At 39.1% G+C, this 17,332-nt stretch overlaps 1 protein-coding gene across 1 annotated transcript in view; it reads right to left on the bottom strand.

Moving 5' to 3' along the window:
* Nucleotides 1-17,332, bottom strand: part of LOC124612243 — a 179,550-nt gene that overhangs the window by 6,746 nt on the left and 155,472 nt on the right. Inside the window, exon 21 of the mRNA XM_047140318.1 lies at nucleotides 10,017-10,127. Within this exon, the coding sequence (XP_046996274.1) occupies nucleotides 10,017-10,127 (111 nt within the window). The remainder of the gene's footprint in view (nucleotides 1-10,016; nucleotides 10,128-17,332) is intronic.

Raw genomic sequence — 17,332 nt, 5'->3', positions numbered from 1 at the left:
ATCAAATAAATCATGTCACATTTCAGAGACTTGATGGTCCTCTTTGTGAAAAGGGATTCCTTAGATTAAAGTGAGAAGAAAATTGGTGGACCTCACAGTGTGCTAACTGTTCAGTTTGAGGAAGCTGTGTTGTAGCTAACTGAGGGCAACCCCAACACCAATATGTCATCCACAGGAACTAAATACCTCCAACACCAATGTTGGAACATCCTGCAGGAGTCAGGCATGCATCCATCCAAATATCAGAAGGCACAAGATTTATCAACTGATGACTTTCCCTAGTGCACAGAATTCTGCCAATGGTGTCCACATCAAATTGTAAAAATCCCTGAGTTTTGCTTACTAATGAGACTGCCTTCACAAGGCAAGGAATAGTCAACAGCCACAATAACCCTGTCTGAGAGATGGAAAATCTTAAGCAACTCTTGTGTTCCAATATCAACAGAAATTTACCATAAATGTGTGGGCTGGTATTATTCATTTACACCTGATTGGGCCGTATCTTCTGCTTAATACGTTGCCAGAGAATATTACCCTATCTTTCTCCGTGAAGTACTACCAGAAATGTCAAAGAATGTCCTGCTCCTAGTCAGGCAATGATTATGGTTCCAGCATGACAGAGGCCCACCACACTTTGCTATTTATGTCAGAGAACATTTAGGCAATGTCTTGCCCAACTGCTGGATTGGCAGGGGTGTACCATGGTCATCATGTTCTCCCATCTTGCCCGTATGGATTCCTATTCGTTAGGGAAGCTGAAGCATTTGGTGTACAACACACCAATAGATACTCCAGAAGAGTTGATTGCCCATTTGCCTTAAACTGTAGCCATTCGTGGAACACTATGTGGTTTTGATCAAGTTAAACAATCATTTACCATACAGATATAAGCTGTGCATTATTGTAAGCAGAAGACATTTTCAGCAACATCTCTAAAGCAACTGTTTGGACATAGCCTGTAAAGATCATTACATCAAAATATTCAAGGGTCCCTAGTGGGTAAATGGTGCATACAGCTTTTTTTCTATCTCCCCTAAACATTCTAAACATAGTACACACATTTTTTTTTACTCCCTGTAAGTACTCCTCAAGCCACTGTAGTGTAACAGAAGGTATTTTGTACCATTATTAACAAATTTCTGTGTTATTCCATTTGCATATTGAATGAGAGAAAAATGTCTGACCATACTTTCCCTAATTTCTCTTACCTTATGCATCTATACGCAAGGTATGCAATGGTGGCAGAAGATTTGTCACACAGTCTCCTTTGAATACAAATTATCTATGTTTACCTACCAAGTCTCTACATTTACACAACAGGTTTTTAAAAGAATAACCTCTGTTACACTTCTGCATAGGCTAATATCAATCTGTTATATGTCTAGTAGCCATCTGGGAATTTTTTTCAATTTCTGGTATCATGTCTACTCGATGAGAACTGGAAGTGCTGGAATAGTATTTCCTTTACAGACGCACTAAATTTTCAACTTTCAGTGTAACCAAGTTTTCCATTCACCTTCCATACTACTGATTGGATGTGTATCCAATTTCATATCACTTCTTGTTACTACCCCTACATACTTACTCCAGATGTTGACAACTAATATAGTGAATGGGTACAATTGGGTTCTTCCTTTTTGTCGTACATATCATTGTCGATTTATCAAAATTGAAAGAGAGCTTCCATGCATTTAAGGAAATAAAAGAAATTTCTAAGTCTTTATGAATTTCTTTATGATTGTCGAATAGTGATACTTTCCTGTACATAACAGCATCAACAGAGAACAATCTGATGGTGCTGCTAAACCTATCTGTTAAAATCACATATGTATGTAAAGAAAATCAGATGTCCACTTTCACTAACTTTGTGCACACTGAATTTTAATTTTGTCATTGTGTATAGCATACTGGGATATATCAATAAAACATTAACAGAGCCAACAGAAAAATACTTTGTATGATCATATCTTGGTCACTGGCTGATGGCATAGTACTGCACAAGTGCCCCATGCGCCCCCCCCCCCCCCTTCACACACACACACACACACACACACACACACACACACACACACACACACACAGAGGGAGGGAGGGAGGGAGGGAGAGAGTGGGGGGGGGGCGGTGTAGGGGTTGGAAGTAGGGATGTGATGATGTTAACAGTGTAGGGTGTAGGTCAAAGGTGGGAGGGAGAAGGGGGTGAGGAAGAATAGTGTGGTAGGATGGTAAGAGACACAAGAGACAGGGAGACTACTGAGATATCCTTATATCCTTGAGATGTCCAGACATCACGGGGTTGGGAGGCACCTATCGTTACAGACGTCAGATGTCGTGGGCTGGGAAGACTGGTAAAACAGGAAAGGTGGGAAATTGTTGTGTAACTAACATCAGACTTAAATGCTGGGTCCATCTGTTAAATTCCAGAAATACACATAGCAAGCTATTCTCTATACATCACTGTGGTTGGCTACTGTGCTAGCACTTAAAGAGTGTTTCTCCTTACAGCCTCAACACACTGCTCACCAAATACACAAAACACTGCTGCCTCTCCACAGGTCACAAGTTGTTATGAACCAGCTGTTCGCTTGCCACAGCTGATGCTACCTCCCTATAAACCAACTTCCCTCCCATGCTTGTGACCTTGCAGCCAGTGAATACAGTCTTTCCAAATGTCTTGTGTACTCCAGACCAAACACCTAATTCCATGTGTAAATTGTGACTCATACTCTCACTTCAAAGTCTTTGGAGAAAGGTTAATACAACCAAACGTGTCACATAATTAATGCATACACTGATCAGCCAGTGCACTGTGGCCACCATCTTACTATCGATATAAACCCATCCAGGCAACAGCAGCATCACCTGGCTAGGAATGACTGCTAGTCAGATACACGCACGGTGCATGTAGTATCAGTGAGCGTGCTGTTTGAGCAAGGGCAGAGTGTGAGAATCCAGAGGCTCAGCATGAGCATTTCGGAAACTGCACAACTTATGGGGTTTCAAGGAGTGCTGTGGTGAGTGTCTCCAACATGTGGCAAAACCCAGGTGAAATCATGTCCAGACATCATGGGGTTGGGAGGCACCCATCGTTACAGACGTCAGATGTAGTGGGCTGGGAAGACTGGTAAAACAGGAAAGGTGGGAAACTGTTGTGTAACTAACATCAGACTTAAATGACGGGCAGAGTACAAGTGTGTCTGAGCACACAGTGCACTGAACAATCCAAATGGCGGGTCTTCGCAGCCAATGACCCAAGCAGGTGCTGATGTTAACACCATGGCATTGGCAACTATGACTGAAATGGGCATATGATCATCAGCACTGGATGTTGGCAAGTGTAGAGCATTGCATGGCTTGATGAAGCTTGATACCTTCCTCATGATGCTGATGGAGGGCACAAATCTGTCGTCTTCCAGGGGGACAGCTCCTTGACTCTGTACTGTGGGGCGCAGACAAGCTGGCGGCAGCTCCATTATGCTCTGGGAAACATTCACAGGGGCATCCATGGGCCAAGAGGAGCTTGTGCAAGGCACCATGACAGCCAAGGAGTATTGTATACTGGTTGCAGACCACATTCAACTCTTCATGACAATCATGTTTCCCGATGGCAGTGACATTTTTCAACAAGATAATGCACCATGTAATAAGGCTAGGAGAGTGATGGAGTGGTTCGAGAAACAAAGTGGTGATCTCTGATAGATGTACCCCCCCTCCCCCAACCTCCAAGTCATCAGATCTGAGCCCGAACGCACACATCAGGGATGTGATTGAATGTGGCATCAGAGCTCATCGCCCCTCTCCCCAGAATTTACGAGAATTAGTTGACGTGTGCGCAGATATGGTGCCAACTACCTCTAGTGACCTACCAAGGCCTCACTGCTTCCATGCCATGATGGGTCGCCGCTGTTATCCGTGCCAAAGGTGGTCGTACCAGCTATTAGATAGATGGTCAAATGTTCTGGCTGATTAGTGTACATCAACCTGTTTACGGATTATATACAGGAATCCTCCCTAGTCACTCAGAACCCTTACGATCCAGCATGACTGAGATTTCATCATGATAGCTTCATGATATGGATTAAGAAACTGAATCACATTCCATCACAGCTTTACATCATCTCTCCTACTTATTTCATCACATCCTCTTCAGCTCAACCCATCACATTCCTAGATTTAGACTCCTATCCCTCCTGTAACTCCATAAAAGCCTTTGTGTGTGCCGGATCCTCAAGCACCACCAATACTTCAACTGAGATAGCTGCCATCACTTCAAAATAATTTAAGTAGCTTTTGTGATTAATAGTTTTTGTGAATCACTGAAATCTAACAGCAAAGTACTACTTGTATCATAAAAGTTAACATGAAAGCACAGGATAACCTATGGACAAGAGGTGAGCAGGTGAGATGTGCAAAGAACAAGGGAGAAGAAGAAAGGTGAATGTGCTAGGAGGAGGAGGAGGAGGAGGAGGAGGAATGGCAAAGAGAAGCAGTGGTAGGGGTATCGCACCTGAGTGGACTCGCCCTAATGTAGGCACAGGTAGCAGTAAAGGAAAGAAAAGTAGGGTTTGACATTCCACCATGAACAAGGCTGTCATAAATGAAGCAGAAGTTCAGACTGCGAAGGATGGAGGATTGGGTGGAATTGGCTGTGACCTTTTCAAAGGAACCATCCAAGTATTTGCCTTAAGCAATTTATGGAGACCATAAGTCTGGATAGGAATTTCACCCTGGTGGAATTGGCTGTGCCCTTTTCAAAGGAACCATCCAGTTATTTGCCTCAAGCAATTTTAGAGACCATGGAAAACATAAGTCTGGATAAGAATTTCACCCTGGGCTTCCCAAAAGTAAGTCTAGTGTCTTAACCACTGAACCCTCTTGCCTAGTCAGGGGGCAACAATGTGTTCAATATGGCAATATGGGGAACGAGGTTGGGAGAACCAGAGGCGGGGGCAAAACTGAAAGAAGGGAGAGGGTGTCTGCTGAGAGAACAAGGGAGATGAAGATTCATAGACTCAGAAGTATAATTGACTAGAGTAAGGGGGTCAGAGCAAAGCAGTGAGGAATAAGGAGGAGAAGACAGGGGGAGGGAAATGGTAGCAACAACAGTGACACATGTTAGACAAGGAGTGCTGACAGGGGATTTGCAGGACCTAAACCCATCCTCACATGGGATATGTTTCTCATTGAGAAGTATGCTAGACGTGGTATCCTTTGTGGTTGTTCCACGCTCTTAAATGTCCTGCTACAGTTCGTGAAATGTGTTCATCATCGGGATTTGTGATTCCAGCACTCTCCAGTGGCAGTTGTTGGCTGCATCTGGTGCACTAATTACACAGTTTGTTTATGTAAATGGATGTACAGAATACAGTTGCATTAACTCTGTTAGCAATAGTTGAAGTATGGAGAAAACCATCAAAAAGATTTTGGACTTGTTGATATATTGAAACTGAATTGCTGGTAGAGGAACATTACATACTCTGTACAACACACTGTAGTTTATAGTAGAGTTATTTGTTAACTCAATTGAATCTTCATCACATTTTCAGTTTTAAATGTCACTTTATGCTTGCATAATAATCATATTCTTTATGTTGTATTGACTACCATCACTCTGGAGTAACGCACTTCATTACATAGGTTTCAAGATAGATATTCGTTTCATAATTTTATTCAAATGGATTTTTTTCAAAGCTACTCCCATCCCTGAAAAAGATATTTACTGGCAAGATAAAAACATGAAGCAGGTCATCAAATCAAGAGACAGGTATATATCTTTTACACAAAGTTTCATAATAGCAAAAACTTCCAGTGTGTAACTTTTATTTACTTTTTGACAAACTTGCAGCCACACGGGTTTCTGGCTACTGGGGAAACATTCCAGTCCTTGGCCTATACAACAAGAATTGCAGTAAGTACATTATTTACAATAAATAACATCAACCATTGCAGATAACACTTTTGTTAAATTAATAAGAATGTGTGTGAATTGTTTGTTGCTAGTGTAGATCCTCTGTCTATGTACTTTAATTCTAACTGATAACTTGTTGGTAGTCACACCAATGTAAAGGCTGAACAGTGTTTACACAACATCTGGGACACAACACGTGTCTTTTCACAGGTGGCTCTCAGTTTGTTTTGCCAGTTACAGGGTTGGTATAGGTGGTGGTAGGAGGAGAATAGGGTCTGACCAGGATATTGTGGAGGCAGGGGCAAAAGCTAATCTACGTGTGGTGGGAAAAATGTCTGACATACTGGACCTCATTTTAGGGCATGATTTTAGGAAGTCACAGCCTTGTCAAAGTAGCTGATTAATACATTGATGACCAAGATAATACTGTGTGAGAACAGGTGTACTCTTAAGCTGTTTTTTGTAGGGATCAGCAGTACCATGATTGGATGTGATGGCCCGAGGAATCCGCTTCTGAACAAGGCTGGTGGAGTAATTATGTCCAGTGAATGTTGAGGTGAGAATGGTAGTGTATTGCTGTACAGAGTCTGCACTCTGAATACATTGCCTTGAATGCCTAGGCTGTATGGGAGGGAACATTTGACATGGAAGGGATGGCAACTGTCAAAATCTAAGCACTGTTGTGTAGCTCTGTGTGCAGCAGTGTCTGTCTGCAGCTCCACAGTGTCACCTTTACAGAGATGCCAACTTCTAAGAAAGCCAATTAGTAATGTGCCGGACAGTGCAGGCATCGACAAGGAGGTGGGGTGGGAGGGGTGAAAAATTCTTCGATTTCCATTGGAAAACATCAGCAACTTACATATGCTTAAGAAACTTGTCTTTAACTGGCTATTTGTTCACAATGTATTCACGTTTTTTGTTCAGAGCAGTCCGACATTGGAATAAAAATTTTTCAGTGTAGTTTCATCTAGAGCAACTTCCTTTACGTAAGCCCTCGTGTTTGTCCCAATGACTGTCACTTTTCTGTACCTCAAGAGACCCAAAATTTACACGAAACAAATTACTATCGGCCTCCGAAACTGAGGATGCTCTCACAAAGTGAACAATAAAATCAATGAAAAGATTATTTAATTTTGAATGAAGTTTAAATGGGGCTTCTTATTAGATGAACATATTAAAAGAGTTGAGAAGTGGAAGACCAGAGGTGAGAAACAAAAGATAAAGCTTAGTAGATTGACTTTCAAACTGTGCCTTAACTTTAGAAACTTCAACATAGCCTTACCTGGATATGATTCGCAGAACATTTTTAAAGGGTTTTACTGTTCTACCACACTGTCGCAGAGACAACCACCTAGTGGAAACATACTTAAACATTTTGTGTGGCTTTTCATCAAAGACTTACTGACTTATCTTAAAAGCATTTTGCCTGTTTGAGCTCTTTAGCAAGTAATAAAAAATGTCAATTAAACACTGTTCAATATTAATATTTACGAGACTATTATAGTCCTTTTAAGCAGCTACATGCACAAGATGACAAGCACAGCCTTGCACAGTGAATATTAATATTTTCTTTAGAAAATAAGAGAACTTACACCTTTGGAAACACCAGTCACACACAGTATGTGCATTGTCACATGCAAAACATACACAGTTATTCCATGGACTCTCCCTCTTCTATAGTTCATTATCCAAAACACTGAATGTTCCTTTGACTGTATTGTCATTCTTTTTGAGAGAATCACACCTGCAATCTGTGTAGTTTCGGCATCGAAAAGCAACACAACTACTGGGTACAGATTTTCGCCATTCATATCTTTGCTGCTGTCTGTTGCCAGAGCACAAGACTGGGACCTTATTAATTTGTTACCATTCCCTCAATTGTAGAAGCCACAGTTCAACTAGTGCTCCTGTTTTTGTTCTCGCACAACCAGACTTGGAGGCTTTTTTTTGAATTTGGAAACATTTTCTTGAACAATTGTCCTGCATGATCTCTGCATATTCAAGGCAGTTGAGCTCAACAAGGCATGTTGTACATAAGAACTCTGGGTTTGTTACCAAACTTTCATCTCCCGAGGATTTAGTAAAAATTGTTATTAAATTCTTGTTTGAGTCCCGCAGCTTCTCTGTATATGAATGAATTTTGCTCGCTGTCTGTTTGCACTAACTGTCTCTTCCACCATGCGCGACTGAAAAATCCTGGCTGCACACACTACATAACACATGTCAATCAGATGTGGTAAACAGGACACGATTTTGAGCATTTCTCTCTAAATTTTTGAACAATTCTGTTTGTTAACAATGCACTAGTCCTGGTACTGTCACCACACACATTTTGCTGCACCACAAATTGCTTCGCTGTTTATTTTAAAATCTTTTGCACGCATTTCCTCAACACATGCTTAGTATGCACTAGAGGAGCATTCTATGTTACTTTGTTTATGATAAATTCAAAAAATGCTTGTTATATGTCACAACAAAACATACACCTGTCACCAGGAAGAGACATCATGTGACTACAAAAGAGAACAACTGCACAAGATATATCACTTCATACCTGGTCACACGTTACAATGAATGAAGTCATATACCATGTATGACTTTTGGTGTAATCAAAATTCTACGCACGCAGAAAAGGAAAAGTATACCAACTGTATTGTTGAGAATTCAAGTGGTGAAGAATGATTTTTTCTTGTGCATCCTTTTGAGCACTTTACATGCTTACATTTATAAATCAACAAGAAATCATAATTTTTGCCATGTTGTTCATAAAGTCATAACAACTGGAAGAAATTCATAATTATTATGAATGATTCCTAAGTGACATCCCTATTGTTTTGGTGATTAGCAACGTATCCTTTTCATAATATTGTTTATACTCAAAATGATTGTTTTGAGAGATCTCAAGATACTTGTTGTTCAAAACATCATATATTCACATTCCATACTCTAGAATATAAAAACTACCAAACACAAAGCTCAACTCCATGGACTTAATACAATATGGCATCTCCTAAGTTCTGCTTGTGATGTAATACCAATGCTGCATCTCACTGGTCGTGTTTCTTTCCTTGAGCCAAAAATCTGACTTGGCACATTCTTGCTTTCACACATTGCGATGTAGTGGAATGCGGAATTCCATGCTGTTATGTCACCAGCTCCTTGTCCATGAATGTTTTCATGTCCCATGAGAGGACACCTTAAGGATGTGTTGGAGGGGCAGTTCCCACACATGCAGTTCACAGAAGCTGAAAGAATTGTGGGAAATGGTGGCTACCAGTTGAAATATACCAACACCATGGTTAGACAAAAACTTTGCAACCAAAAACAAGAATCGAAAATGGATGTTATTGTTGACATAAATTCGAAACTATAGTGTAGTGATGATGAAGAATGCATTCTTTTTAAGTTAACTCAAGGCACACAAAAAGTAGTGGTTACTGATGAGCAAAACAAAATCCACTCTCACTGTAGCCCAAATATTTGGGGGCATAACAACCAGTGCTTTGTATGAAATATGTATCTCCCCTTGTCCTCAACACCTGTGTGGGTCCATCTCAACTTATGGTCTACGTGATCCTGCCCTCTCCCCCAACCCCTACCTTCCTTAACCTATCCCTCTTTCCTCCCCCAGGAGGAAAAGACAAACAGTTATTTTTTCTATTTTTTTGCATGTGTCTCAAAGTAGCACTTAACGTTTCTCCTCCTTAAGTAGTGGTCAACAATTCCGCCTCATAATTTTACTGTTTTCTCAATTGATATTTATTACATTTTTTTTTGTCACAGCTGCAACAGCAAAGTATTTTATATTTATCTACTCTACATCTACCATACACACAAGCACTCCCCCCCCCCCCCTCCCCCCACATTTAGGCATCCATGTCTGTGTAGACTACCCCGAGAAATATAAGCTGTATGCCAGCATTAAAAATACTCTCAGAAATCTTCATAGTAAAAAGAAACTAAGAGCCCCCTGCTACTTTTTGAACTGAACATTTAATGCATATATCAAATGTGTACAGACGTGTATCTCATGTATGGGTCAAAAATCATATCAGTCTGAAATTGCATGCACTTTAAACAGAATATTCTTTTTATGCAAAGGGAAATTTACCTGATCATAAGTATACATCAACTTGCAGTATTTTAAATGATGCCTCTTTTTTGTAAGTAGATCAATGGCATGGGGAAGGCAGTAGACTCCTTCCTCATGGGAATTTGTAACCTGCAACAATATTAACAGGGCTAAAGATAAGCATTTAAAATAAAATACATTTTTCTCTAAAATATGGGCTAGAACCTGAAATATAGTGCCCACTTACAGTACACAAGCCAAGCGGTTATAGCTTCATTAATAACCACAACAGAGCATCCAATACGTGACTACTAAGATGGAAAGAGTAGGCTTACACTCAATATAAAAATGACTGTATTATCTCGTTTATATGGTGGCAGTATTGTTGATAAACATATGTTCTCCCATCTTAATAAAAGTACACAAGAAAATACATTTTTGCCTTTGCATCAGCAATATTTATTTTATTTTACATGACCTAGGTAATCTATTTAACCCACTGTCAATACTATATGATGGGAAACTGTATCTTTAACTTTTAATCTACTAGGCAGTGCTCCATCAATGTCTTGTATCATCACTTAATTTCATTAATACATATTATAACATCTGATCCATTCCGAATTAACACCTAATTTCTTTGGCCATTACATGTTCTTTGTTTTACACAAGAATAGAAGACGTGAATAACATCTTTCAAGCAGTGACACTAGAAAATAGAGTTTTAACCTGAATTCTAGTCATGTAAAATAAAATATAATGAACTGTAGGCAGAAAACTGTGTTTTCCTGTATAATTATTTATTACGTATTCATATTCAATTCAGTTAAAATGGTTGTTGTTTCCATAATATGCCTCACCAGACAGCGGTATACTGCCGACAGATGTCCATATTGCACATGTTACTGCAAGAGCAAAAATCTTTAGGACTGTGGAATCAAGAGTGTCAGTGATTCCACACTGTGACAGTTACAGATAAGCACTAGCAGATGTTCTGCTTCCTTTACCATGAGTAAACCCCACAGGTCTAATGCCTCCTTCCATGAATTTGTTGTATTTAATAATCAGTATATTTAAAATGCTGTGTGCTGTTCTATATCTGTACCAATGCACACTTCCAACTTCACTCAAGATAAAAATAATGACTTTTCCTTCCAAAGTATTTACTGATGTACAAATATTACATACAATTGACTTAGAATTTAAAGATTGGAAAATTCAGGAAGGAATTGTGGTGCCTATCTGTGACTCAGCATCTCCACTATATGGTGAGTAGCAATATTGACTTAGAATTTAACAAGTTTCATCATCACGCAGTGTTGATTAGCAAATATAAACCCGAAGTCATGCAAATTGAGGTGCACATGTGCATACACTTAAATCCTGAATGAGATTTTCACTCTGTAGTGGTGTGTGCGCTGATATGAAACTTCCTGGCAGATTAAAGCTGTGTCCCAGACCAAGACTCGAACTCAGGACCTTTGCCTTTCGCAGGCAAGTGCTCTACCATCTAAGCTACCCAAGCATGACTCACACCCCGTCCTCACAGCTTTACTTCCGCCAGTATCTTGTCTCCTACTTTCCAAACTTCACAGAAGCTCTCCTGTGAACCTTGCAGAACTCCAGGTTCGCAGGAGAGCTTCTGTGAAGTTTGGAAAGTAGGAGACGAGGTACTGGCAGAAGTAAAGCTGTGAGGACGGGGCGTGAGTCATGCTTGGGTGCTCTGATGGTACAACACTTTTTGCGAAATGCAAAGGTCCTGAGTTCGAGTCTCGGTCCGGCACACATTTTTAATCTGCCAGGAAGTTTCACTTTAATCCTATTTACAACCACAGCCGATGAACTGTACTAAGGTAAATTAACTTGACATACTAACAAGGGGAGACCACGATGTTTGGATCACAGATTTGCTTCAGACTTCACACACTTTTAATAGTTCATTAGGATAACATAATGTGAAACTAATAAGACGTATTGCTTAGGAGATTTCAAGCAAATGGCAAGAGAAGTTTTGTGTGTCAATCATGTACCAGTGCACTGTGACACTGAGCATGAGCTGGCGGTGGTAATGTGATTAGTATTCAAGCTTCAGAATTGGTGGATAGCTGGACTGAGTTCTGCTCTTCTTCTTCTTCTTCTTCGTCTACACTAGTCACATTATTTGTTCATATTGAATTTGAAAGGTAATGTGATGAAAAGAGATGTGCATTTGCATGCACTTTATTTAATTTCCAATGTTGTTTTGCTGTTTACTGATTTTTATTATTACAACAAATATATAAGCAAGTTTAAAGCTTTATCAAGCACTTTCAAGCTTGTCCATATTTGACTGACAACAAACAAAAAAAATTCTCTCCTGAAGATGTTATTAAAATGCATTCAATTGCAAATCGCCAATTTTTGGTATTGATATTTACAAAAATGTTGTGTTAGGAATATTTTGCTCCAAATTGTCAAAAGGAAGAGAAATTTTTCAAAAATTTGATGAGCTTTGTTTCGCCTTACAAATTTAGGAGATTCCTTGTGCATGCGGGAAGCTGCATTCATTCAATGGAGTATAAGGTATTTTAATTTATGTTTTCTGTGTATATATGAAAAATATCATCCTGCAACTTGTAATGTCAAAAGAACAACTTCAAATGTGCCTCTAACAATTAATCGTATCTTACCTTCACATTCTGGCATTTTGTACCTCATTGTGTTATTGATTAAAGTTATTTACACCTTTATTTATTGATGTTTGACTTGGTCTTTCCAAGCCTGTCCCCTGTCCTTGAAACTTGTGCCTGTAGATCAAAGCATCCAGGTGCCAAGCAGTTCTCAGTACCTTACTCAATTGCAGGTATACAAGGTTTTGGATATCATGACAGGCACACATTTTCAGGAAAACTTTATGCATTTGGCTGTTTATTTACTGTAATTATAAATGTAGTATTTGTTGCCATAATAAAATTAGCAAAAAATCAAATAGCATTCGAAATTCAATAAAAGTCCATGCAAATACACGTGTCTTTTCATCATACTACCTTTCCAATGTAACACGTACAAAATAATGTAACTAGAGTTGGTGGGGGAAAAAAAATAAAAAAAGAAAATTATATGAGCGAGACATAATCCAGTGATCCAGTGCGCTTGAATGCTAACCACATGACTGCTCCACATGACTGCTGCCATCTCGTGCACTGCATCGCAATGCACCGATATATCAATCATGCATAAAGTTTATCTTGCAATTTTATCAAATTCATATAACTGGTACACCTTACTACTTGCACATTATGTTGTCCTAGTGTACTATTAAAAGTGTATCGAGTTTGAAGTAAATCCAAGAGTTGAATGTTGTTGCCTCCCCTTGTGAGTTCTCATCTCTGAATACCGTGGGGTCTGATCAGAAGTACTGATCACCATATGTTACAAGATGCTTTGCTGAGTACAGATGTAGATGTAGATAACATTAATCAAAAAGCTTATCATTTCTTTCAATAGCATGGTCCAAGTGGGATACGTTTACCTCCACAAAACTTGCATCACTTCAGCTACCACAGAACTTAATTTTCATTTATATTTTAATGCTAGTCAATGAGATACTGGAAAGTTAGAAAGTCCTAGAAGGGACGGGGCACACAAATAATTGAAGAGGTACAGGCAATAGACAATCACTTGTCAGAGGATGAAAAGGTTGCTAAGCTTCCAGACAACAAAATTTAGCACCCAGAAAGAGAAGAGAATTTAAAATGAAACCTCTTGTGTTGAGTCGGGACCTCTTCCTAGATTGCTGCCATATTTGTTGATTATTATTATCTGGGACAGTACAGAACAGCAGTATATTGCTGCACACAGTCTAATGTCATTTATTGGCAGTTATGCTTTGCGGTCATTGCACCACTACAAACACAGCCATTTGAGTTGGGGTATTAATGTTATCCTGCACATGGGATGTTAGTTCCCTAGTCTGGTAGCTGATAGTCTCCAACCAGTGGTGCAGGATAACTCAGAATGTTGCAGGAAGTTCTCAGATGACAGGTGCTTGTATGAAGGGCTTATGATGTGCTCAGTACACAAAATATTGATCTTACCTTATTGTTGTCTGACATGGTCAACGGGAAATTTGACAACCCTCAATTTACAGTCGTGTCCAATATCAGGCCATTGTCACATCCGAACGTGCCACAAATCTGCAGCATATCTGTGCCTTTTACAGTGATCACTCAACATCAGATGCTGTTCGAATACCTTATATACCCAAGTGGGCTTGGTAAAAACGTTAAATATGAGCAACACTAATGCACTATGGTGGCCATTCCAACCTACTGCAGAGAACTGCAAGTAATCATTTACATACCTGCTGATGATATGTACATGTATGAAGTTACATTGGCACCCAAGCATGTGTTCTGCGTGCTTCACTTTTTAGTCTGGCAGTGCATATATACCTGAAGAGATTACTGTCTGAAAGCCTGGCAACATTTTCATCTTTTGTTTATGCACCTGTCGACAGCTCACTACCTCCAACTATTTATTCCTTTCATTAACTATCACTTGTCAACAACATTTCTGTTACAAAGGATGTGAATAGTGTTATTTGCTAATATATGGGTGTTGAATTTCAAAATGAAATCAGTTTTTGGCTATTCAGCCCACTTTTATTGTGACACATTACCCTCTATCTATTAAAATCCTTGAAAACACTACATATTGGTTATTAGTCTCTGTCGTAACTTATTTATTTGACAGGTTTAACTGTTGAAACATAACAGAAATATTTACAAGGAACTGAAACACACAAACTCCAGTTTATAAATCTGCATCCAGGATTTTAGTACACACAGATTCGTGTGTTTGTTGTAACTTGCATCTAAGCATTGAGACTGCTGACAATTGTTGGAAGTGACTATTGTTCTAAGTCTGTGAAGGTTTATGGTTTGTGTTTTGGGATAATTCAGAAGAAGAAATGCCTCATACCCAATTAATGAGTATAAATTTTCTTTTTGTATCTGTGGAGAGTTAATTATGCAGAAATAGATGGAATAACCTCAAGTAAGAAAAACAATGCAATAGCCCAATCTACCATCTGCTAAACCAGACCGCAGTTATAAGTTTCGAAGGACATGAAATGGCAGCAATAGTTGAGAAGGGAGTGAGACAGTTTTGTAACCTGTCTCCAGTGTTATTCGATCTATGTACTGAGCAAGCTGTGAAGTAATCTGAAGACAAATCTGGAAAGGGAATTTAAGTTCAAGCACGTGAAACAAAAATGTTCAGGTTTGTTGATTATGTCGTATTTCTGTCACAGAGCAGAAGGTTTGGAAGAGCAATTGAACAGAATGGGTAGTGTTTGGCAAAGTGGTTATAATATGAACATCAACAAAAGTGAAACAAAGGGAACGGAATGTAGTCAAATTGGCTCCAGTAATGCTGACAGAATTAGACTAGAGGAAGTATGTGTATGGAATGTAGCCTTTTGCAGATGTGAAATATGGACAATAATAAGTTGAGATGAATAGGGAATAGAAGATTTTGAAATATGGAACTACAGAAGAATGCTGAAGAATAGATAGGTAGATCAAATACATAATGAGAAGGTACTGAATGAAACTGGGGAGAAAAGAAATTTATGGAACAACTTGACCAAAAGAAGGGATAAACTGACAGGGCATATACTGAGGGATCAAGTAATCGATACCTTGCTACAGGAAGGAAGTGTGGTGGGAGCGAAAATTGTAGAGGAGACCAACGCTTGACTACAGTAAAAAGGTTCCAATGCATGTAGGTTGCAGTAGTTATGCAGAGATGGAAGAGGCTTGCAGTAAGCAAGCCTTCATTGCAGGCATTTTCAATCAAGGCCACCTGTATTATAGATTTGCAGTGTTTGGAAGAGCGGGAAAGTATGCTGAGTCATTGCGTGAATGATAATCAGATCTGATCATAGTGAGTCTAGTAGCAACCATCCTTCTGCTCATTGCATTGTATTAAAAGAGCTTAAATTAAATTTCACAGTCATTTACACAAAGAAACACTGCTTTTGAAGAAGGCCGTCTCTATAATGGGCTTCCACAAATTGTTGTAATTTCTGCATGAAAAACGCTAATCCAAGCCAGGCAGCCTTATGCTGGTACAACCTGATGTTAAATGTAAACACTCCTCCTCAAGATGCTCCACAACATGACAGTAATTTCTGCCCTCTTTCTCACCCAGGATGTCCCTGGACTGAATGACCTAGTCAGCAACAAGCTGTACATATTTTGCCTATTGTTCTCTGTTTACGAAGACTCTAAACTTTAGTGTTTTAACCAATATTGCGCTAAAAGTTTTATTTACTGTAATTTTATAGTGAATATCAATAATAAGTCTCACATTAGGACACAAATATCTTTTTATGCGGTTTCACAAAAGAGCAGGGCTAATTGCTGTTAGAAAGAAACAAAAACAATTAACTATTTCAGATTTTTTTCAAACGGACAAAATTCAAATTTTTTATTTTCGTATTTTGAGCAATATAAAGAGAATGACGGTAAGAGTAATTTATTCACTTTCGCTTGTTATGTTGTCTATGCTTTTCTCTATTTTACACTTTCCCGCATTTTACACTTTTTTGGGTCAGTTAGCTGAAAAGTGTAAAAGGAGGTTTTACTGTTAGAAAGCAGTGCTTCTCCACAACGAAAACAAATTTCCTTCTGTTCCCGTTGCTTGCGCAGTTAATCTGAAGGAAATATGAGAACATTAAACTGGTACTACAATTATCCAGTTAGAGGATTAGTAAAAGGGTGTATCTGGAGATCTCAAGATAACTTCAATACTTCTTGGCATGCTGCTCGAGTACACGAAGCACTGCTGTTTCTATGTGAATGGGGCAACAGAGACAGGAAAAGTCACTATTAGGGAAAAAACAACCCACTCAGAATGACCTACTGCATGGACAGAAGAACACGGTGAAAGCCCCTTTCGTTGTCCCCAAAAGGCATGGTCGTGAGGATTCATATATATTTTTAAGATGTTTCCAAGGAACAGTGAAGCAAAAATAAAGGAAATATGTAAGACCATAAATTATTTGTTGATTGATGCTGAAAGAACGACAAGTCTGTGTTTCACAAGTGTTTGCATGAAATTTTTAGGCAACCATAATACAGAGAACTATCATAACACTATATAAGAACTATTGAGATAATATCGGCTAATGGGTTGCATCATGTCACTTAAACTACATTTACTGAATGATCATTTGAGCTTCTTTTTGGATAGCCTAAGTTCTGTTAGTGATGAACATAGAGAATGATTCCGTCAGGACATTTCTCAAATGGAAAAGTGTTATCAGAGCAAATGCAGTACCACAAGAGAATTCAGCTAGGTGACTTCTT

Source organism: Schistocerca americana, chromosome 4, assembly GCF_021461395.2.
Source record: "Schistocerca americana isolate TAMUIC-IGC-003095 chromosome 4, iqSchAmer2.1, whole genome shotgun sequence".
Lineage (NCBI taxonomy): Eukaryota > Metazoa > Arthropoda > Insecta > Orthoptera > Acrididae > Schistocerca > Schistocerca americana.
This window is presented reverse-complemented; position numbering and strand designations above follow the sequence as displayed.